The sequence below is a fragment of the Squalius cephalus genome (assembly GCF_949319135.1).
Source record: "Squalius cephalus genome assembly, chromosome: 7".
Classification (NCBI taxonomy): Eukaryota; Metazoa; Chordata; class Actinopteri; order Cypriniformes; family Leuciscidae; genus Squalius; species Squalius cephalus.
The window spans coordinates 18862649-18887728 of record NC_137128.1 but is presented as its reverse complement, the minus strand read 5'-3'; the positions used below and the strand labels follow the sequence as shown (position 1 = coordinate 18887728).

Here is a 25080-nt window from a genome sequence, read left to right as displayed (position 1 = left end):
AGGGACGGGGCGGCATATTTTCGGCCCTTTCAATAGCAGCCGCAAGTGGAAATCATTAAAACGAGGCAAAAAAAAAAAGTGCTGCGTTAATTGCGTTTTTTTTTTTTTTACGCGGTAAACATCTCAAATTAATCGCAAAGATTAACGCGTTAATTCCCCCAGCCCTAATATATATACATACATACATACATACATACATACATACATACACACACATACACTTGTAATTAGATTATATAATATTACATTTTTAAAATGCTCATAATCAGAATCAGTATTTTTGATTATATGATCCCTAATTACACTCCCTAATTCTTCATTTTTCATGTATAACATGAAACATGTTTAGTATTTTAGCTGCTGCATATCGGGAAAAACTCCTGACAAACACAATATTATTCGGATTATCGCTCAGTGAATCTTTTAACCCTGTATTGCTGTCTTTTTGGAAGCTTTTTTCTTTCAAACATTTTTTATTATTTTTATAACTTTAATTTTATATTTTTAAATATAAATATGATTTAATTCACTTTTCATTAAACTCACAAACCCCCTGCAGAACCCCGGTTTGGGAAACCCTGACATAATTTAATGCACTTCATGTTGTAGATAACAAAGAATAGAATAGAATTTCTTTTTCTTTGTATGTTACATCAATATGGTACAGTATTATCCTATTCAGTTCTATGTAAGAATCGAGTCAGATCAAAAGTAATCACCTGAAATGTGTAATGTAATGGATTGCTTTACTAACTAAAACTTGTCGTGTATATATTTATATATCACTGTTTAAAAGTTTGGTGTCAGTAATATACATATTTTTTGTTTTTAAAAAAGTATCTTATGCTCACCAAGGTTGCATTCATGTGATTAGAAATACAGTGCAAACTGTAATATTGTGAAATATTACAATTTAAAATAACTGTTTTCTCTTTTAATATATTTTAAAATGTAAATTCAAAGCTGAATTTTCAGCATCATTACTCCAGGTGTCAGTGTCACATGATCCTTCAGAAATCATTCAAATATGCTGATTTGATGTGCAAGAAACATTTCTTATTATCAATGTTTAGAAACAGTTGTGCTGTTTAATATTTTTTTATGGAAACCATGATTTCTATTTGAAGTGTCTATCAATTTCTATATTTACAGTCTTTTTGATCGATTTAATGCACCCTTACTGAATAAAATGAACTAAAATGAACAAAATCTTACTGACCCCAAAGAGTGGTGTCTTTGTATATAGGCCTGCACTTCTCGTTGTGTGTGAATCTGGTGACAAACTGTGGTTCTAAGTCAACCAATCAGTTTTTGTGGAAAAAAACAAGTGTGTTCACTGAATGTGTGGTCAACTGGAGCTCTGCCTCCACCTCTTACCTTACAATGTCCCTGTTTTCCTAAGTAAAACATTTCTTAGTAGCTTTGTGAACCGGTTTGAAGAAGTCCTCTTCTGAGAACTCCTAATCATGATAAATCCTTCTGAATAAAGGCCCTGGTCACTAAATATGTCTCCTGTATTAGAAATCTATGGGATTTTTCACCAGTTTTATCATCGGTCAGGGAAAAATGCTCCTTGTGGATTTGTTAAATAAGTATCTCCTCAACAAGATCCACTAGTCGAGGTGTCGTCGCGTGAACTGAAGAACGAGTTGCGCAAGATTAATTCTTGCAGTCAGAGTGTTCATACTGTGCAATAGTAATGGTGCTGCTTGCCTTAGCAAACACCTCTAGTAAAGGGGAAGCAGTCTGTCTTTACACTGAATTCTAGAGGCAGAGCTGAAACAGATCCGATAACAAAGACTTTCTTTTGTAAAAGTTGTTCAGCAAAACCCACTTGAACTATCAATAGACAGGCATTCTCTCTCTGTCTGTCTCTCTCTCTCACTCTCTCTCTCTCTCTCTCAGTACAAACCTCCTAAAATAGCCAGGGAACTCAAGAACCCATCTTGCCTCCGGTGGAAAAACACATCAGTCTCTGCGGTCTGGGATTGCGACAGCACTCATCCTGTTGACCCTGATAGTCTAGTTTTCTTCATTCTGACCAGGATCATCACCTCTCTGGAAACTTGCATAACTCATCTGTACGCTCTTCCTCTCCACAATCCAATTGTATGATTGTTTTTTTCACACAGCATTCCTTCTAACATGATTAAAGGTAAAGTACACCAGTTTGTTTTTGCCACTACATTTAAAATGTTACATAGGACCCTGCACTATTGGCCCCAAAGTGGCTGTTTTGTTAACCAAGGGTTAGTAAGGGGATTGCCAGTGAAATATTTAAGTCTGACGTCATTTCTTTAGAAATAGTAGTAGTAGTATTGGCTCATTTTAACAACTTATTTACAAAATGGAATTAACTTAAAGCTGTTTTTGACTGAACTGTCTTACACATTAATTTCTGATGCTGAATGCTCAAGACAACATTAAATACAGCGGAATACAAATTTTTTTTTTTATCTTTGTTAACATAAGTTAATGAGATTGCTTAGTGAAAAATACTTCTAAAACATTTACTTATCTTAGTTTGCTAATTTCAACATTTACTAATATGCATTATTAAAAATAAAAATTTCTAAAAGTGCCTAATTAATGCACTTGAGCTCATATGAACTAAAAATGAACAGATTTTAATAGTATTTTGGTAACACTTTACAATAAGGTTCATTAGTTAATGTATTAACTAGCATGAACTAACAATGAGCAATACATTTGTTACAATAGTTCATTAACTAATGTTAACAAATACAACCTTTGATTTTAATAATGTATTAGTAAATGTTGAAATTAAGATCAACTAAGATTAATAAGTACTGTAGAAGTATTGTTCATTCTTAGTTCATGTTAACTAAGGTAGTTAACCTTATTGTAAAGTGTTACCAGTATTTCTATTAACTAGCATTAACAAAGATAAATACCATGACAAATGTATTGCTCATTGCTAATGCTAACGTCAACTAATAGGACCTTTCTGTGAAGTGTCACCTGAATATTTTGCATGTTATATTATTTAATATGCCAATCACAAATGAGATGTTAAAAAAAAAATTACACTTTATATAAATATACAGATATGTAGACAAAGTGTAGTTTGCTCATTTCCTAGTCCAATTGCTAGTCATTAGTCAAAAACAAGACTGGGATGTTAAATCCAAATAAAACCATCATCATTGTGTTTTACTAGTGTAATACCCTGTTGACCTTTGTTTCCTCCAGCATGAAGAAACTGATGGAACTGTGTCCGGGGTCTCGGGGAGTCCTGGACCTGAAGAAACCAGCTGGAGCCAGCAATGGTCCAGACCTACAGGAGGACAAGATGATCATGAGGAGGGAGATCTCTCTCACCAATGGCATCTGCTTAATTGTGGGCAACATGATTGGCTCGGGCATTTTCGTGTCGCCCAAGGGCGTGTTGATGTACAGCGCTTCCTACGGCCTTTCGCTGGTCATCTGGACTCTCGGTGGCATATTTTCCGTGTTTGGCGCGCTGTGTTACGCAGAACTTGGAACCACTATTACGAAGTCTGGCGCTAGTTACGCGTACATCCTGGAGGCCTTTGGGGGTTTCCTTGCTTTCATCCGCCTGTGGACGTCCATCTTGCTGGTGGAGCCAGCCAGTCAGGCTATCATCTCGCTGACGTTTGCCAACTACCTGGTGGAAGCGTTCTACCCCACCTGTCAGCCTCCGTACGACGCTGTGAGACTCATAGCAGCGGCTTGTCTCTGTGAGTCCTCGTTGCCATTGCTCAGCGTGGCAAGTCTTGTTTGCTTACTTAAACATTCCTGGTCTTGTCATTCGAGGTGTTCCAAAGAAATATATTATTTTTGTAATCTGTATTTGCAGCGTAATGGCTTGTCACCTCTGAAACGACATTTCTTTTCGGTTGATTCCAGTTAGCCTCTTCTTGAGAGAGATCCTGTGCCCTTTCCATCCGAAAGTATTCCATTGGCTGAGACCTCTTTGTGTGTACCCAATTCAGTTCCTGATTAGAATTGACATAAAATCCCTTTATGGTGTATTTTTGAAACGCATGAAACATTAATTTGTCTTTTAAATGTAAATTTACTCATCCTCATGTCGTTCCAAAATTGGATGACTTATATCTTCTGTGAAACACAAAACAAGATATTTGAGAAATGTCTGTTGTTTTGTCCATACAGTGCACGTCAATGGGCTCCGATGTTGGTTTGGTTCCTAGCTTTCTTCAAAATATTATGTTCCACAGAAGACAGTAAGTCATACTCGTTTGGACCGACATGATGATGAGTAAATGATGACAGAACTTTCCCTTTAGTTGAAACAAGAAATCACAATAACATGCTATCTATGTTTTTGGGTCACTGTGATTTTGCCAAGTATGACATGTTCCTGGATCAACTTATTTTGTTGATCCGGGAACAACATGCCTGTCCGAAAATGTAGTCCTAACCCAATCCCTACCCCTAAACCTAACCCTACCCATAACTTATCCCTAAAATCAGAGGGAAGTGGTATGTGAATAACACTGATGTAGAAGCACTTATCCCTGGTTGTAAGTCTAAACTTGACATAAACCGTAAACTTGCCCCTCAAATCTGATTGGTTGATTGCAATGTTGTTCCAGGATCAACAAACATGTTGATCCAGGAATATGTTGCACTTGATGAAATCAAAATAACATTCTACATTTTTGTTCAGGCATTAAAGGTGCATTAAGCGATTTCTGAGAATTTTCAATGCTGATGAAAGTGGATCGGACCGAGTACCACAACACACTTGTAGCCAATCAGCAGTAGGGGGCGTGTCCACTTATGATGGGGGAGGAGAGAGAGTGAACAAGAGGGAGATTTGAAGAAAGACTGTCATTGTGGGGGCGGAGCAATAAAGGGAGGGGTGTGTTTGTTTGGGTTGATTTCAAATATCAACAGTGTTCAACAATGATTCTCAGAAATCACTTACTGCACCTTTAAGGAAGGAGATTTTAGCAGTGTTTGAGATTATCTTTCCCTTCTGCTGTCTTTCACTTCACAACTCACGAAACCCTTTCTTTCTTCACTTCACTAAATTTCCCCGAGACACATACAGCATATCATTCTTAGTCCTTGTTAGTATCCTTGTTAGTCAACATAAAACAGCATACGTAAGCCACTGTACTTCCCTAATGTGATGTGAAAAACATCCCGATCGTTCCATGCCAGAATGAACCAACAAGCCTTTATTAACCCATAGCCTTAGACGTCAACCGGAAAGGAAAGTTGTTTCAGAAGTGAGTCAAGCTATTGAGGTAAATGAAAGATTATGAACACCATTGAGAAGTAAGTTTATTACACAAAACTAACATATAATAGTTAATAGTTACCTGCATGATGAATTGAAAAAGAGAATGTTTGGCCTGTACTATGAGAAACAAATTATTTAGCAGGAAGCATACAAAGATGATCGGCAACAACACATAAGGTGTTGCGTAATATAACAACCATCACTATGATTAACCGTAGCACATATTTAGTACATGTTCTAGCAGATCATAGTCCAGACTGCTGAATGTTGGCACTTGTTGTGGAGCCTGTGAACCAGACCAAATTATTGTAGTAGTCTATTTTGTGACTGAGCTGGCTTGACTGTTGCAGACTCTAGTATTCGGGTGAAAGATCAACAACACATCCTAAAATAGTAGAGTAATACAATGATACTGAATGATTACCATCTTCACACACCATTATATTTACATGATACTCCAATGTTCTTCAAAGAATACCATGGTAAGCTATATTACAAGTCCAAAGCCATGATTGTACTTTCTTGTCGATGGCTCATGTTATCTAAACCTGAGAGTATTTAGAGTTTCTATTTAACATAATTGTTCAAAACTACAAATCTATACATGTTTCTTTTGGTTCTTGTATTCTAAGATAAACAGAGTTTGAGCAAAGTGAAACCCAAAGCAGGGATGAATGACACTCTTCTCAGTTTTTGCACAATGTTCACTGCTCTATTACACGACACACAAGAGATGTTTTTCTTTCTCTTTCCGTCTTAGCAGCTGTTGCCTTCACACAGTTTCCAGTCAGAGCTAAATATGTTCTCAGAAAGCAGGGACATGATCCACTCAGTGCATGAGGACAGACTGTAGCAACACACACAATTCATGAGATAGCTGAGATTGGACCTGGCACTTTCCAAGAACAGAGTACAGAAAGAAAAAGAAAAAAATCTACAAACACAAAGCCATTTTTATTTTTTGTTTGTTTGTTTTGTTTTGTTTTTGTCAAATGTTTGATTACTGAACATCCAGAATACAATATAAAAGGAAGGAGCTGATTTTAAATGACTTTATATACAAAACGTTGCTACCTTAAATTAAGTACTATCATCTTGGATGTTTAAGTCATTTCAACTTAAATTACATTAAGCTGAAATTAGAAAATGAGTTGAATCTCATTTAACTTATAAAAAAAAGTATTTATTATTAGTTAAAGCAATGTAAAAATATATGTTGTCATTACTTATTAATCATATATATATAATTCAATAGTTCAATTCAAGTTCAGTTTAGTTCAAGCACTAAAATTATTAACTGGAAATAAATAAATAAATAAAACTGACATAAAAAATAAATTAAACCTAAATAGAAATATAAAATAAAAATACGACTAAAATGACAAAAGAACATAGCGAAATTTACTAAAAATGAAACATGAAAGTAAAAATATAAAGTCTAAATATTAATACAACTATAATAAAATCATGCTTCTGTGTTTACACGTCAAATGTGGCACAAAGCTAAACAACGGTTTTGATAATGAATTTTTTATTTTATTTTATTTTTTATCACAATAGAATGAAGAATGAATAATCAATAATATGATTTTCAAAATTATGAAATTATGTCAAGACCCTGAGGTGGGACAGGCCAAAATCAGCATTTGATTTGTTTTGGATGACTTCCTTTCATGCTTAATCTTATGTTGTGTAATAGTTTATCTAACCTACTGAATAGTTCTCATTTAAAAAGCATTAAAAATTGGGACACCAACCTGTACTGTATTCATGGAAAGTGCATGGAAAGTGGTTTCTGAGAAATATAGACTAAAACAAAGAACAGGCCTCTTACGTAATATATTGTGAGTCATCTTCTGATTAAAACATTAATATTAAGTGTTCTGATCCTCAATATGTATTTAATGTGTTCCTCCTCTTTCCTCAGGTATTTTGATCTTCATAAACTGTGCTTATGTAAAGTGGGGCACTTTGGTTCAAGATATTTTCACCTACACCAAGATCATGTCTCTACTTCTCGTCATCACAATGGGCATCATCAAGATAATTAACGGTAAAAATACGTTTTATGGGGATACTGATGTTTTTAAGTGGATTTGTCACCGTAAATAAGAGAAATTGAGATCCCAGAGAGCAAAATAGTGTCGGCCCAGATCCGGCCCACCTCTGGTAAGTGTGGAATCCACATGTAGCCAACTAGATGTGGCCCGGATCTGGGCCGACACTATGATGCTGTCTGGGATAACGTGAACAAGGAGGTAGCTCTTAATCAGAGATTGTCTTATTATTGGGAGATTATAAGAGTGTCTGTGGCTCTTACGATTGGAAAAAGCATAACGGCTAACTTGGATCACGTGAGGCACCTCAGCCTATCATATAATGGCAGTGACTTCATTGGCCAGCATTCAGAGCTTTATGACAGTCAGTTACAGTTTACGTTACACACAGTTTCTTGAGGATTAGTGCATTCATCTTGTAAATAATATTCTATATTTGTTGTTATATCGCTAGTAAATGTACAGTAGCTGCAGATTACTGGTCACTATAGTGCACATTAAACCTTGTTAAAAATTTTAATCTGTTCATTAAAAAATAGCCTTTTTGGGCATAAATGGCAGTGATATTATGAGTTGAAATCTGGAAGCCATAGAAAGAATACATTTATTTATTAAAATATTTATATTTTGTTTACCTTCATGGAATAGAAAGCATTATCATTATTATATTGATAAGCTATTTCCTCACAAAAGCTGTTTACCGCCAAAGCCGCTGTTGCATGCTTGCATTCTTGTGACTGTCTTATTTATAGCTCAGGTTGCACCTACACAGGTTTCGTTGTTTTAAAAGGCTCATGGTGTTTCATGTACTGTCTTAATAATTTTCTTTTTCTGTTCCTCATACTTCATGTGCGCCACAGGAGAGACAAAGAACTTTGATCATCCCTTTGAGGGTTCCTCCACGGAGGCGGGCAGCATCGCTCTCGCTCTTTATTCGGCTCTGTTCTCCTACTCTGGCTGGGACACGCTCAACTTTGTTACTGAGGAGATCAAGAACCCTGAGAGGTTTCAGCATTTCCCTTTTCATGTTTTCCGTATTCAATGCATTACCTGGATGTTACAGTAAAATTGGCTCTTATCCATTAACTGTACATCTAGGCCTACAGTATATACACTCAACTGCCACTTTATTAGGTAGCCTACACTTTGCTACACTGTAAAAACTGATCAGTTGACTTAACTTGAAAAATTAAGTGAACTTGACAATAAATATCACACAACTTTTTTTTTTCAATTATGCATGAAGTTTATCTACTTAATTTTAAGGCAACGAGTTTCCTCACTTTTTTACATTAAGTACCGGGTTGGAGCCCCTTTTGCCTTCCACAACTGCCGTAGTTCTTCCTAGCATAGATTCAATAAGATGCTGGAAACATTCCTCAGAGATTTTGATCCATATTAACATGATAGCATCATGCAGTTGCTGCAGATTTATCGACTGCACATCCATGATGAGAATCTCCCGTTCCTTCACATCCCAGAGGTCTGGAGACTGTGGAGGCCATTTGAGTTTAGGGGCTCACTGTCATGTTCAAGAAACCAGTTTGAGATGATTTGAAGGCCATCTGATTCAAGGTTCGACATGTTCAGAGATGCTCTTCTGCAGACCTCGATTGTAACGAGTGGTTATTTGAATTACTGAATAGTTCTCAGTTAAAAATTGGGACACCCTGTTGTCTTTCTATCAGCTCAAACCAATCTGGTCATTCACCTCTGACCTCTGGCATCAACAAGGCATTTACTCCCACAGAACTGCCGCTCACTGGATATTCTCTCTTTTTCAGGCCATTCTCTGTAAACCCTAGAGATGGTTGTGTGTGGAAATCCCAGTAGATCAGCAGTTCTCTTACGAGAGGTTCTCTCGTATTGCGTAGTTGCTACGCTACGGGAAAGCCTTTCTTTCTCGAGATACTGAAGCCAAAAATTATCCTTAATTTTTATAATCTTGTCAACGCAGTGCGGCAGCCTGCAGACCTAGGGTGAGCTACTAGCGTGCCCATTGGCTGCCCTGCGGCAACTGCAGCAGCCTACCGCTGAGCCCTTGGCGTGACGTCACGACCAATGAGCGCGCTTGGCGCGCTTAATGCGTCACAGCCCGCGAAAAGGGGTGTGGCTTAGCGTATATAAACAGGGCTCGGAGGCTGCTTCTCTGATTTCTGTCTTTTCAGCGAAGCTCTTCGCATCGCTGCTCTCTGAGGAAGCCGCCGTTGAATCAAGCGACCAGCACGCCGAGGATCTCAGCCTGAGGACGCCGGCCGCCTTCGCCGCCTTCAGCTTTCCCTGCCTGCTTCGCTATCCGGCGAATATATCCTTTTACTGCTCTGTGTTGTATGTGTGTGTGTGTTCGCCCCGCGACACACTTTGCATCTAAAAGAGCGCGAGGCGTTGTTGCAAATGCCTCGCTCATCCTGTGGCTCGTGCAGAGCCTCGCTCAGCGACGGAGACCGCCACGTGGTCTGCGCTCTCTGCCTGGGCCTCGACCATGCAGCCCGCGCCCTCTCCACGGGCGGCTGCGAACAGTGTGAGGACTTGCCGATGTCGACCCTGCGGGCTCGACTCGCCATGTTTGATGATCCTCCACCTTCCCCGGCTGCCTCTTCAGGGCCGCGAAAGAAGAAACGCCGCTCTCAAAGGCCTCCCGAGCCGGTGGTTATAGCTGAGCGCTCGCCGGAGCCCCTCCCGCGAGCCTCGCTCTCTCCTTCTCCCCCGCCCTTCACCGACGCGCAGCGGCCGGCCACTGCCTGCACTGCCTGCACTGCCGTCGCCTTAGGGGATGAAGCAGATGACGCTGCTGACAGCTGCTCTCTGCTTGCTTCGGACAGCGAGGAGTGGTCGGGCTCTCACCGCTCCGCCTCCTCGACTCCAGAGTCTGGCAGGTCCCGCTCCAGTGTTGACGCGGAGCTTATCCGCCTCCTCACCAAAGCGGTCGACCGACTGGGATTAGACTGGTCCCCACCCAAGGAGCCCGCGCCGAACCGACTCGACGGGTGTTTTCTGCCTAGCCGCCGCCAAGCGCCAGCCTCTAGGTCAGCACCCTTCCTGCCCGAGCTCCACGCGGAGCTATCGAAGTCGTGGAACGCGCCCTTCTCCGCTAGACTCCGCTCATCTGTCTCCTCGGCCCTCTCCCAGGTGGACGGGGCCGCCGAGAAAGGATATACCGGCATCCCTTCCGTTGAGGAAGCGGTGGCAACGCACCTTTGCCCGCCGTCTGCTAGATGGCGCTCAAAGTCTGCCCTGCCGTCCAAAGCCTGCAGGACCACATCAGCTCTCGCCGGCCTCGCATTCGCCGCCTCCGGCCAAGCTGCTTCCGCCCTGCACTCGATGGCTGTTCTCCAGATCCTGCAAGCCGACCTCCTCCGCGAATTGGACGAGAAGGGCTCGGATCACACAGCCTTAACAGATCTGCGCAGCGCGACGGACCTTTCGCTCCGCGCTACCAAGACCGCTGCACAAGCCATCGGCAGATCTATGGCCGCGCTCACCGTCATCGACAGACACTTATGGTTGACGCTGGCGGATATGAGTGAGTCAGAACGCGCTGTTTTCCTCAACGCCCCGCTCTCGCCCACTGGCCTCTTCGGCCCTGCGGTCAGCGGGATTGTGGACCGCTTCTCTGAAGTGCAGAAGGCGTCGCAGGCTATGAATCTCTTCCTGCCCCGCCGCTCGAGCCCAGCCGCAGGCCACTCTCAAGCTCAGCCTCCTGCGCGCAGCTCCACACAGCGCTCGTCTCGGCCACCAACTGCTTCGCAGCGACGCCAGGGCGGCCGCCCTAGGTCGCGCTCAACCAGCCGTCACAGACCGCCGCCCCCCCGGGGTCCGCGTCCCAAGATAACGCTGAAGTCTGAGCCCGCGAAGTCCTCCTAGCACCCGCAGGGAGGAAAAGATGGCTGAGTCCCGCTGCGGCCGGACCGCCATCAAAACGCCCAGCTCTGTCAGTCCCCTCAGTACAGGCTACTGCAGCAGCTTACACCGCAGCCAACGAGCCAGTAACACCACTCGCTCGCCTGCACACAAACGCCGTTTTTACGGCGGCCCAAATAAATCTCAGAAAGAGTGTAAATTCGGGTTTTCCGGCTCCGGCCAAAGGTGTTGTAAGTGTAGAAAATGTGCCCACTCCCACGTGCTCACTGCTTCAAACAAACACGGTCCCCATGGTAACGCGTTCAGAGCGCTCTCTCATAAAGCGGTCACACACCGCTCGAGTACTAAGTGTAGTAAATGTGCCCACAACTCTGTGCTCACATCTACCCGTAACTCGCTCTGCCACTCGGTTACCCCGGGCAACAACGGCTCAGGCCGAGAGTATTATAAGTGTAGAAAATGTGCCCACTCCCATGTGCTCACTGCTTCACACAAACAGGGTCCCCATGGTAACGCGCACAGAGCGCTCTCTCATGAAGCGGACGCAAGCCGCTCGAGTATTAAGTGTAGAAAATGTGCCCACAACCTTGTGCTCACACCTACCCGCTGTTCGCTCTGCCAGTCAGTTACCTTGGGTCACAGACCCTCTAAAGCTCCCAAACACTGGCCATGTCATAAGTGTAAACTCTGCGCCCGCTCACGAGCACGCGCACTCACTTTTAGACATTACAATCCCCACGCCACTCTCGCGCCTGGGATGTTTGACAGCAAATCACGCTCCATCCGATGGGACCGAGCTACTGAATGCTGTTCAGTCGGCCAATACTGTTTACCAGCCCCCGTGTCCGAGCACCAGCGGCGCGCACGCCGCTCCATCCTCTCTGATACAGGTTCCCCATCCCGCGCAGCGCGGCGATCTGAACCCAGAGACCATTCGACCCCTAGCTATGCATGCGAAAGCATGGGAAGCGATTCAGGGCGCGTCAGAATGGGTGCTGAATACTATAAAACACGGCTATTCGCTTCAATTCGCTCGTCGCCCTCCGCGCTTTACAGCACAGACGGAGACGAGAGTGAGTTCAGAAGCTGCGCACCTGCTTCAAGCAGAAATAGCGAAGCTGCTGCGCAAAGGGGCTATAGAACAGGTTCATCCTTCTCTGAGCGAGTCGGGCTTTTACAGCCGCTACTTCCTCGTACCCAAGAAGGACGGAGCGTTAAGACCTATTTTAGATCTGAGACATCTGAACAAAGCCCTCATGAGACGGCCGTTCAAAATGATCACAACCAGAAAAATCCTCGCGCAGATTCGCCCAGGAGACTGGTTTATCTCTCTCGATCTAAAAGACGCATACTTTCAGATCCAGATAACTCCCCGTCACAGGCCATTCTTGAGATTCGCCTTCAACGGTCGAGTATATCAGTACACAGTCCTGCCCTTCGGCCTGTCTTTGGCACCCCGTACATTTACGAAATGCATGGACACGGCCCTCGCTCCCCTGAGAAAACAGGGAATGCGAATACTGAATTATCTGGACGATTGGCTTATTCTAGCGCAGTCAGAGACGGAACTTGTGTCTCACAGAACAGCGCTTCTCAGCCATCTGGAGGAGCTGGGTCTCTCGGTCAACTGGACCAAGAGCTCGCTATCGCCCCGTCAGTCAATTTCCTTTCTTGGAATAGAACTGGACTCGGTGGCTATGACGGCCAGACTGTCGGAGCAGCGCGCGCGCCGCATCCGCCTCCTCGCCGCATCCCTCCAAATAGGCAGCCGGGTTCCGCTGAGGACATTCCAGCGTATCTTGGGGCATATGGCCTCAGCTGCAGCAGCGCTCCAGCTGGGCTTACTGCGCATGCGCCCGCTTCAACGCTGGCTGAAAGCGCGCGTGCCCCACCGAGCCTGGGCGGCCGGCGGCTTGCGAGTCAGAGTGAATCAGGGCTGCATTTCAGCCCTGCAGCCCTGGCTGGCAGCCGAATGGTATCTCACGGGAGTGACTATGGGAGTGATTTCACACCGGAAAGTTGTCTCGACAGACGCTTCCAACCTAGGTTGGGGAGCGCTCTTCGAAGGCAGACCGGTCTATGGCCGCTGGTCAGACCAGGAGAATCTCCTACACATAAACTGTCTAGAGATGCTCGCGGTCGAGAAAGCGCTCAAACACTTCCTCCCATTCCTCCACGGTCACCATGTTCTAGTCCGCACGGACAATACATCGGTAGTGGCCTATGTGAATCGCCAGGGCGGTGTCAGATCAAAGACGCTCTGCACCCTGGCGGAACGCCTCCTCGTGTGGGCTCAGCACCCTCTGCGCTCGCTGAGAGCCGCGCATGTGCCTGGCCACCTGAACGAGGGTCCCGACAGACTGTCCAGGGACAACGTTCCCCCTGGGGAGTGGTCTCTACACCCCCAAACAGTCCAGTCACTGTGGCGCCGTTTCGGCAAAGCGAAAGTCGACCTTTTTGCGTCAAAAGACAACGCTCATTGCCCAGAGTTCTTCTCGAAGAACGAGGACGCGCTGGCCCAGACCTGGCCCAGCGGCCCGTTGTACGCTTTTCCCCCGGTCTCTCTGCTGCCTCAGGTCATCGAGAGAATCAGGGAAGCGCGCCACTCAGTGCTCCTCATAGCCCCATGCTGGGAGAACCAAGCTTGGTTCCCGGATCTAATACAGCTGGCAGACTCAGCCCCCTGGCCGATACCGGTGAAGAGAGACCTTCTCTCTCAAGCCCGCGGCTCGATATGGCATCCCCATCCAGAGCGCTGGTCTCTGCATGCGTGGAGCCTCAACGATTACACGCTGATCTGCCAGACGGGGTCATGAACACGATCATACAATCTAGAGCCCCCTCTACGAGGCGGCTCTACATGTCGAAATGGTCAGTGTTTAACAGATGGTGCACTGCTAAGGGGCTCGATCCACAGACATGTGGGGTATCGCGAATACTGTGTTTCCTTCAAGAGCTACTGGACGCGGGCAGGTCCCCCTCCACGCTCAAAGTCTATGTTGCGGCCATTTCAGCGCTCTCTGTTTCAGAGCGGGGCCGCGCATTAGGAAGGAACGAGTTCGTCATCCGCTTCCTTAGGGGAGCCAGGAGGATGAACCCCCCGCGACCCCCCGCGGTTCCTATGTGGGATCTTTCTCTGGTCTTGGAGGCCCTGAGAGCGCATCCCTTCGAACCCTTGGAAACTGTGGATATGAAATACCTCACGCTCAAAACCGTTTTTCTGATAGCACTGTCTTCAGTCAAACGAGTGGGAGACCTTCACGCGTTATCTATTAACGCCGCGTGCCTCGAGTTCGGACCTAATGACTCCAAAGTCATTCTCAGACCGAGGCATGGGTACGTTCCCAAAATTTTGGGCACTCCCTTCAGAGCACAGGTCATTTCCCTCTCAGCCCTGCCAACGCACGGCAGCGAGGCCGGTAGTAATCTCCTCTGCCCGGTCAGGGCGTTGAGAAACTACATTTCACGGTCCGCCGCTTTCAGGCGCTCGGATCAGCTCTTTGTTTCGTTTGGTGGGCGCACCAAGGGTCTCGCCGCCTCGAAACACAGCCTGTCCAGATGGATAGTGGACGCTATTGCTGTGGCTTATGCGTCTAAAGACCTGCAGTGCCCATTGGGCATTCGAGCTCACTCCACCAGAGGCATGGCCTCGTCGTGGGCGTGGTCCAGCGGGATTCCCATTCATGACATTTGTGCAGCGGCAGGCTGGGCCTCCCCCTCCACATTTGTTAGGTTTTACAACCTGGATGTTCCCGCCTTGCAGGCGAAAGTGTTATCAGTCTAAGTCTCGCGTATGCCGGCCCACTATCTGTGCGCGGGCTACGGTGTGTGATTTAGCTCTACTGGTTGAGCTGCACTATGCAGGGAATTGTCAGTTCGGACCGGCCGTGCCGCTCCTAACCCCCTAGTGTGTGCTTATGTACGGCGCTAGCCCTCTTTGGGCCGCCCGGCTCTCCGCTATCACGTTCCCCGGGCTCTCCCTGGGACTCATTCAGTGGATGCTGGGCGCGCACGGCGTTGACAAGGGCGTTCCCGTAGCGTAGCAACTACGCAATACGAGAGAACCTCTCGTAAGAGAACGTTTCGGTTACTCACGTAACCTCTGTTCTCTCTAGAAGAGGGAACGAGTATTGCGTAGCCCGCCGTGCTCGCGCCACGAGCTCATTTCGCTTCATGCGACAGAAACCAGAGAAGCAGCCTCCGAGCCCTGTTTATATACGCTAAGCCACACCCCTTTTCGCGGGCTGTGACGCATTAAGCGCGCCAAGCGCGCTCATTGGTCGTGACGTCACGCCAAGGGCTCAGCGGTAGGCTGCTGCAGTTGCCGCAGGGCAGCCAATGGGCACGCTAGTAGCTCGCCCTAGGTCTGCAGGCTGCCGCACTGCGTTGACAAGATTATAAAAATTAAGGATAATTTTTGGCTTCAGTATCTCGAGAAAGAAAGGCTTTCCCGTAGCGTAGCAACTACGCAATACTCGTTCCCTCTTCTAGAGAGAACAGAGGTTACGTGAGTAACCGAAACGTTTATGAAATACTCAGACCAGCCCAACAACCCTGCCACATTCAAAGTCACTGAAATCACCCTTCTTTCCCATTCTGATGCTCAGTTTGAACTTCAGCAGATCATCTTGACCATGTCGACATGCCTAAACGCATTGAGTTGTGATTGGCTGATTAGATATTTGCGTTAACTATCAGTTGAACACGGTGTACCTAATAAAGTGGCCAGTGAGTGTATAAGTTATTTGTGTTTTAGCTGGTTTTGAGAATGGCACACTTTACTCTAAAGATCGTGCTTGCACATGCTCTCGGGCGGGAGTGCACGAGTTCTTATATGGACTTGGTTTGGGTGTGTTTTATGCAAATTACAGCAGTGGGCATGTGCTTCCTCATTTAGAATCATTCGGATTCATGAACATCAAATGAAGGTAAGAAAAAATATGTGCGAGTGCACCTGTCATGAATCTAGTGATAATTTTGCATCTTATATATATATATATATATATATATATATATATATATATATATATATATATATATATATATATAATGTTTAAATAAATATTTTGTAACTGTTATATTTAGTTTATATTTGAGACCAAATCAAATGTTAGCTGTTCTATACAGTTCTATACAGGGGATGCCATAGACTTGGAAACCCCTTTAATTATGTTGGCTTGACAAAACCAAAATCTGCTTGCTATTTCTTCTTCCTTCTTTCCTCTTTCTTCTTCTTCCTCCTTGTCACGGTTCAGGGTGCATCATCGGCTTTCCCTGTTGTCTTGTCATTTTCTGCAGCTCATTGCCCTCACCTATGGCTTGTTCCCTTTTCCCTTATGTTCTCTGCTCTGTCTGCCCCTTGTTGTCAGTAGATTTTAGTGTGCATTGTCTCATCTGCTTTTGGATCTGTGTTGTGTTTGACCTCTGTTTGCTGCTGTACCCAGGACGCTTAGATGAGGAGTGATACAGATGGTCGTGTGCTTGCTGTTCTCTGTCTCGTCTCGCTCCCTGTCCCGTTGGGCGCTGGTTTCCACAGCCTGTGTGTCCACAGGTGTCTGTACGGACGTCTCTGGAGCTCCCTTTTGTCCACATGTGTTACTACACTTTGGAGGTTGTTTGTTCCCTGAAGTGTTCAAATAATCTCTGTTTCATGAACCCTCTGCTTTTGAGTCCTCCGTTCACCCGTCCCGACATTTCTGAGACAACATTTAAACAGTATCTCCTCCTAGAGATTTAAAACTAGCACCACCAAACTAGGGTCAGACCTTCAGACTCTTCTGACTCGGGTTGCTATATCTTTTCTAACTGATCCGACTCACGGAATTCCTGTATTGGTCTTCCGAACATTCCGAAATTCACATAGACTTTCATGGAAGGGTTCAAAACTTTCCTACAATAACCTCTTATAAGCTGCGTCCTAATTCAGAAGCTGCATCCTTCGAGGGCTCATTCGAAGGCAGATTGTGTCACAGCGTCACAACGAATTCTGTCCCAATTCAAATGCTCCTTCAAACGTAGCCTCGAAATGCGGCTTTCGTTTCCTAGGCAACGAAGGATACAACAGATAGCCTACCCCAGAATTCATTGCACGCCAGTTTTTTGAGAGACATTAAAATTTTAAATGCAAGTACTGGGTTTCAACTCAAATTCATACTCAAATATCTAATGATACAAATGTAAAAAATAAATGTATATAAAGCTGTACAAATGTTGACTTGTATGTCTTACTAAAATGTGATTTTATATAGTTTATACTCTTTACTATGTGAAGAAGAAGAACAAGGTGAACATATTTAGACAGGTCTTGAACCCTGTTTTGTTTTCAGACAGTTATATATAACTTTTTAAACGTTGCTGCCACTCAGCTGTCACAGTTGCTAGGCGACAAGATCAATCCTTCGTAGGTAAGACCGTCCCATTTAACAATGCTTGTGTCATGATCCCAGCCTGTGTTCCCCTGTCTTTTGTGAGGACTTTTATTTATTGTCTGATGCCATGATTTGTAGTTTTTCATGTTTATTAGTCTCCCCAGGTGTGTCTTGTTAGTTCCCTTGGTTACCCTTGTGTGTTCCCATGACAATTAGTCACTCCCCCTTGTTATCTTGTTAACCTTGTTTTTCTTTGTGTATAATATACCCCAGTGTTTCTCTTGTTCCTTGTCTAGCGTTGCCAATATATGGTTGTATCATGTGCGTTTGTTGTAGCTTCCTGTTTATGTGTCTGGATTTGTCTTGTTCCTTGTCTAGAGTTATTTCAGTTGTCCTGTTTTAATAAATGTTTACTGCACTTGGATCTAATGCCTCTTGTCTGCAGCAGCCACGTTACAGGTTGGTCCGACCTTCAAGGCCTTCGAAGGATGCAGCCTCTGAATTGGGACACAGTATTTAAGCTGCCAAACAGTCGCAAAGCTTAACAACTATCCTAGGCCAACATGTTTCACCCTGTGGTGAAAATCAAGTTTTTAATGTTGTTTATATGTCTATGTGGTGTTTTTAATATGCTTTAAGACAAACCATGTGCAAGTTCATAAGTCAACACCATTGCTGAGCATTTTCTCCTTAAAACTACCTTGTTACCAATCACATCACCGAGTGGATCTCTGAGCTGGTGTGAGTGAGTAGAGGCGGGGCTAATTTGCACATACTAAATGAGGCAAGGGTGTAGTTACAGTCGAGCTATTTTAAGGCATGAAGAATTTTTTTTTCAATGAATACAATACATTTTCAAATACATTTAAATATGTAATTTTGATGATCAGAGATGAGTTTTAAGGGATTGAATTATTGACTACAAGGGGACTTAAAAACATGTTAGAAACATGCTAGAAACATTTTAAAACATATTAGCACCATACTAAATCATGCTAGCAGCATGTTAAAATGTGCCAGTAATGTGTTAATTCATGCTATTAACTTGTTAAAACATGTTAACAATGCACTTGAACATGTTTACAGTGTTTACGATATTTCAACCTTTCAGACAAAGCTTTGTCAAACCAACATCAAAGTTTGTCATCAAACTTTAATTCTCAATAATGCGCATCTCAACCACTTAATTTATTCTGTATGTTGGCAAATCTGATTATTATTGCTTTGTACTCTTGAGGTTCCAAAATTAGCTCAGTTAATGCAAGTGTCAGTAGATTCCATCTGGTCCTGTTGGTGAATAACTTCATGACCAGTGGACTCATTGTAAGACAAACACATTGGGTGTGTTTATCATTCTACATTTACATTAACATTTATTCATTTAGAAGATAATGTTATCCAAAACAACATAAAAATGAATAAATCCTGTCCCTGATAATATTATTCATCCTAAAGTTCTTTTTCGTTCTTTGTTTAGGGGTAAAACGAAATTCGAAATGCGTGACCAGCGATATACTGTTATTGAACATCTGACGCCGCCCACACTGCTGAGAGCAACGGTTAGATAAATATGTAAATATGGGCTGTGCGCCTTCCTCTCAATAACAAAATAAACACACAACAAAATAGAGAAAACAGCAAGCATTTTAATAAAGCATTAGAAAAGCATATGATCATTTGCACGAGCTCTACAGCACTCCAGTAAAGTCACGTCATGTTTATTTATACAATAGATGGCTTAAAATCAAGCAGCTTTAACATATTAAACATGAAAAACAGTGTCAGTGTCTCTTTTCATCAGAAGTACAACTTCATTTTCTACTATAAAGCAGCTCCTCCAGTGTGTTCATGTTTTCACTCGCGGGTGACATCTGACCTCGACAGACTGAACAGGCCAAATGAACCAGAAAAGATTTTCACATGAAAGAAGGCGGAGCTTCTTCGCACACCTACCTATTACGTTATCGCCATAGACCAATGGGATTTCGAAGGTGTTTAGCAGCCGGAGCGAACTTTTCGGGAAAATTCCCTTTGGCAATCTGTTTCGAACTCCCAAAACGAACTCCGTTTCGGCCCGATTTTGTTCGAAATGACATCACATCAGTTCGTTCTTCGATTTCGTTTGAAGTATATCGGGGCTTTAAGTGTTTAATCTTTCTCCTTGATCGTTCATAGGAACCTTCCCATCGCTATAGCCATCTCCATGCCAATAGTGACAATCATCTACCTGCTGACCAACGTGGCCTACTACGTAGTTCTGGACATGCCTTCTTTCATGGGTAGTGATGCAGTGGCTGTAGTAAGGATCTTTCAGAGTATCAAATATGTGATCTTTAGTCTTTATGAGTTTATTGTATTAATTACACCATCATTTGATTAAACCATCTAGTTTGTGTCCCCATCTGTAGACATTTGGGAATCAGGTGCTAGGTCCCGTTAGCTGGATCGTTCCCATTGCTGTGGCCATGTCTTGCTATGGAGGACTCAATGCCTCCATCATTGCCGCCTCCAGGTAAAACTTTGGTTCCAGTTAAAACAACAATGACTTTCAAGTAATAATTTATGCTTATAGTAGATGTTGCGTATCTTTATGTTAGATTGTTTTTTGTGGGGGCGAGAGAAGGCCACCTTCCCATCAGCTTAAGTCTGATCCAGGCTGAGCGCTACACTCCCGTACCTGCACTCCTCTTTAATGTAAGTCTCTTGCCTTTTTCTCCAAGTATCAATTCACTGGACCAGAATATCCATGATAATATGATGCTACATTATAATCAGTTGGTAAAGTCCACATGAAATGGTGTTCACGACCCATTGTACTTATGTCATTGGATGTATTTAGGGGGGAATGGGGGGATGGGGGGTGGCGATGGCAGGTCTTTATCTATTGGAAAGTGCTTTGATCGTGGTGTATTTGAAGGGAGGGGTTCAAGAGTAAGAGGGTCTAGGGAATTAAACTTAGTGACTTTGCAAACTTTGTTATCGAAAATTTACAATGGTTCACCGCTTGCACCCGGAAACAACACAAGTTGACACCCCTACTGATGTCTTTCTATTGCCTTTATAATTAAACAATCATTTTTCTGCTGTTGAATGTTTAAAGGTGCATTTTTTTATGTTGCGCTTATCAATGTGGCCGTCGTCTTGCTGAATAGGCAATGATAAGCATTGTATTTGTGGGTGTTTGTAGGGCATTATGGGTCTGATCTTCTTGTGTGTGGAGGATGTGTTTCAACTCATCAACTACTTCAGCTTCAGTTACTGGCTGTATGTGGGTCTGTCCGTGGCCGGACTCATTTACCTGCGCTTCACTCAGCCCGACAGACACAGACCTGTCAAGGTAACTAGATCCATTCAGCGCTCCAGTATTCACATCTGCATATTCTGCATATTCGCATATTGTTGACTTTGTTTTGTTTTCTTCATTAGCTCTCATTGTTCTTTCCCTTCGTCTACTGCCTGTGCAGTGTGTTCCTCGTGATCGTGCCTCTGTACAGCGACACCATTAACTCCCTCATAGGAGTTTCCATCGCACTGTCTGGAGTGCCTGTTTATTACCTGTGTATCTACTTGCCCAAAGAGAAAAGGCCAAAATGGATCAGTAAACTCAATGGTGAGGATAATCATATTACACATTGATTCACATGAGGGGATAAAAAAGTAATAAGGGGTCCTTGTTACAATGTATTTACACAGTTAAGTAGGCTACTGTGGAATAGTATTTAACTACATGTACTTTCTAAAGAGTTAGGGTTTGGTTTAGGGTATAGTTGCATGTAATTATGCATAACTTACTGTTAACTGTTATTACTACAGTGGGTACATGTAACACACATAACAAGGACTGTAAAATAAAGTGTTACCAAAACATTAAGCTACAAAATTCCTAATGCCAGACTGATGAATGCATTTTAACAACCACCAACATTAATAATAATACATTTTATTTGTAATGCGCTTTTTAAGTACCCAAAGCGATACAAACTATAGCGAATAAAACAAATAAAATGCAGAATTATAGAAATGATACAGTACAAAGAAGCAATAAATTGAAACAACAAAGAAACAACAAAAACTACTAATCATTACAACTAATCAAAACAATAAAATTAGGGCTGTCAAACGATTAATCGCGATTAATCGCATCCAAAATAAAAGTTTGTGTTTACATAATTTATGTCTGTGTACGGAGTATAATTATTTTCTATATATAAATACACACACATGCATATATATATTTAAGAAAATGTGTTATTTATATATAAAATATTTATATATAATATAAATTATATATAATATAAATATATATACACAGTATATACATGCAAATATTTCTTAAATATATACATGCATGTGTGTGTATTTATATATAGAAAATAATTATACACAGTACACACACATGTATTATGTAAAAACAAACTTTTATTTTGGATGCGATTAATCGCGATTAATCGTTTGACAGCCCTAAATAAAATACTAATCATGTTAATCTATGCAAGCAGAAAGATGGGTTTTTAGCAACTACTTGAAACTCGCTAATGAGGGAGAATTTCTAACAGTAGAGGAGGTGGATTCCACAGCCTGGGCGCAGCCACAGAAACAGCTTTCTCCCCCATAGATTGTAATCTACAAAGATCTGCTGAAGAGTGAAAGAATCAGCAGAGCGAAGAGAACGAGAAGGCGTGTTTGGGTAACTAAATCACAGATATAAGAAGGATCCGTTCCATGTACAGATTTGTATGTTAGAGTGAGAGTTTTAAAATCAATACGCGACTGAACAGGAAGCCAATGCAGATTATAAATAATGTCTGTGATGTGCTGACGTAATTGAGTATAACTGAAAACACGTGCTGCTGAATTCTGGATGTACTGCAGCCGTTTGGTAGATTTATTAGGTAAACCAACAAATAGTGCATTACAATAATCAATCCTGGAAATAACTCATTAATAAGCCTTTCAGCGTCAGGCAATGTGAGGAAAGGCCTAATTCTTGCAATGTTTCTGAGATGATGAAATGCAGATTTTGTGATGCTCTTAATATGTGAGTCTAATGTCAAATGAGCGTCAAAAATCACACCAAGGTTACAAGCTTGAGTAGATGGCAATACGACACCATCATCCATAATCAATTTAAAAATGCTACCTTTATGAATAGCTGCTGGTATGCCAATAAGAAGAACCTCTGTCTTGGAACAATTCGATTTTTGGGTATCATCAGCATAATAGAAGTGATAATTCCTAATGATTAGGAAGCATATAAATACTAAAAGTATAGGACCCAAGACAGATCCCTGAGGATCCCCCAATGTAAGATTTGTTGCTTCCCAAGACAACAAACTGGAACGATCAGTAAGGTTGGATTTCAACCATTTAAGCACAGTACCAGAGATACCAAACCAACTCTCAAGCTTATTGAGCAGAATGGAGTGGCACACAATGTGTCACATGCTGAACTCAGTCTAACAACACCAAAATAGAGGCTGCAGAGCCAGCTGAGACAAGCAGGTCATTCATAACTCCAACCAAGGCGGTCTCTGTACTGTCCCCCTTTCTAAACCCAGATTGAAAAGGTTCAAAAAGCTTGTTGAATTACAAGTGTGAATGGAGTTGTGCCACAACGACACGTTTCAAAACCTTAGCGAGAAAGGGAAGATTTGAGATAGGCTTGTAATTTGATAGGTCAGACTTATCACTTCCAGGCTTTTTAAGGACTGGTGTAATATCTGCAACCTCACGTGCTTTTGGAACAATATTAGTAGTAAGGGAGGTGTTCACAATTCAAAATGAGGGGACTACTTGATGACAGACACCCCTTAAGAATAAATGTTGGGATAGGGTCAAGAATATATGTAGTTGTATTCATTGTCATCACAAATTTCAAAATGCTATCAATAAGCACTGTTTTAAAGCAGGAAAACTAAGTGGGTAAGTCTTAGGAAGTGCAGACATTTACAAAAACAATTATTCCTTAAAGAGAAATTTTGGATATGTGTCAGAAAACGAAGTTCCTTGATTGTTTTAAAATGACCTTAATAGTTTGACTTTAACATGACAACGAGCCTACAATAAATTAATTTTTTACTGTTATAAAGGCACAGATCAGAGAAAGACACAAATACTTTTCTGCTAATATCTTAAAAAAATGTGTTTAGTTTAGTTTAGGTAACTGGAATATAAAGAATCAGTAAAAGGAAACATGTCAGCTCTTTTCTTTTTCTTTTTTTTTTCATATAGTCATGTGGTAAAAGATTTACAACCATAGCAGCCACCACTTCACCACAACAAACATGTGACTATTGTTCATGCAAGTTCATAGTTCTGCTTAACTGATATGCATTTTTGTGTGAATCTATTATTTAAATGAAAACCAAAGAGAGGTTATAGATGTTTTCTTTTGGTCTGAAGACGGACCTCAAATACAGACTCAGAAATGTTTTATGAGATCGTACCATCACAAAATGTTCTAGTCTGAAAGAAAGAAGGCTATGTGACTGACATATCATGCTTACTGTTATTATGTGTATATATATTTATATATATATTTTTTTTTCTTCGTGTGATTCTATAGTTTTTTATCCCCACCAACGTGTTTCTCTCTCTTTCCTCTGTGACAGATTCTTTCACCAAATATGCTCAGATCATGTGCTACTGCTGCTTAACCGACTTAGATATGGTGCCAGAGAAGTTGGCAGAACCGAAGACTCAATAACTTTATCTGAAGAGGATGCGCCTGGAGCATGGATTGCATCTCTGCATCACAGGGAGAAAAAACTATTTGTCAAAAGCAAATACCTCATGGATTTATAAAACTTCTAGTACTCATAGAGATCAAATTCCAACGATATCTCCGAGATCTCAGTGTAACTGAAAAGCACAATACTGTGTGATTTATTCTATTTCAGTGTTTCTTCAAGGATCACTAATAACTGTGAATCAAAATCAATAATGTCTGCCATTCTGTCAAGGTCTCAATGGAGCTTGCTGACTGAAGAGGATTGTGCCTGATACTGGGAGACATTGAAACTGCTTTTGATTTGAGTCTTGAACAGAAAAATAGGAGAAAGAGCTGGAATATGCAGAAACACTGGACAACTGGATAGTTAACTAAACTTTTTTGAGACAACATAGACTGGTGGGACTTTCTTTTAATAAAAATGCACATTTCTTTTAGTACAAAACGGAAGAATTTTCAAATGATTTTGTCCATTTGATTTCAGTGCGCTTTTTTCTGTATGATAACTACACTGTCTGTATTTGATGTCCCTTGTTCATTTGAAATTGAAAGAAGGAAGTATCACTTAGACGGGTGTCCCGAGGGTTTGCGTAATTTGTGAGAACGTGATCAGCTTTGATCTGCTTTTCTGCCTTACTGGTTTTATTTGAAATGTCGGGATGATTTTGAAAACGTTGTGTTCAGCGCGCCATGACTTGGGTGATTTTTCCAGATGGCTAAAGCTAAAAATAGAGAAAACTATGGCAGTATGGGAGCTCCAGTGTCAGATGTCAGGGTGGTGATTGTGAGAGATGAGTTTAGCCTCTG

The 25080-nt window shown here is 42.5% G+C and overlaps 1 protein-coding gene across 1 annotated transcript; it reads left to right on the top strand.

The window, feature by feature from the left end:
* The first annotated feature begins 1668 nt into the window (after positions 1-1668).
* LOC307162108 (Y+L amino acid transporter 2) lies at positions 1669-24718 on the top strand. The gene is made up of 10 exons (XM_079877182.1): positions 1669-2155; positions 3214-3722; positions 7185-7310; positions 8175-8319; positions 19719-19842; positions 19952-20055; positions 20141-20237; positions 20731-20880; positions 20970-21153; positions 24155-24718. The coding sequence occupies exons 2-10, from the start codon at positions 3215-3217 to the stop codon at positions 24247-24249; spliced, it is 1533 nt and encodes a 510-aa protein (XP_079733308.1). The 5' UTR covers positions 1669-2155; position 3214; the 3' UTR covers positions 24250-24718.
* The last annotated feature ends 362 nt before the right edge of the window (positions 24719-25080 follow it).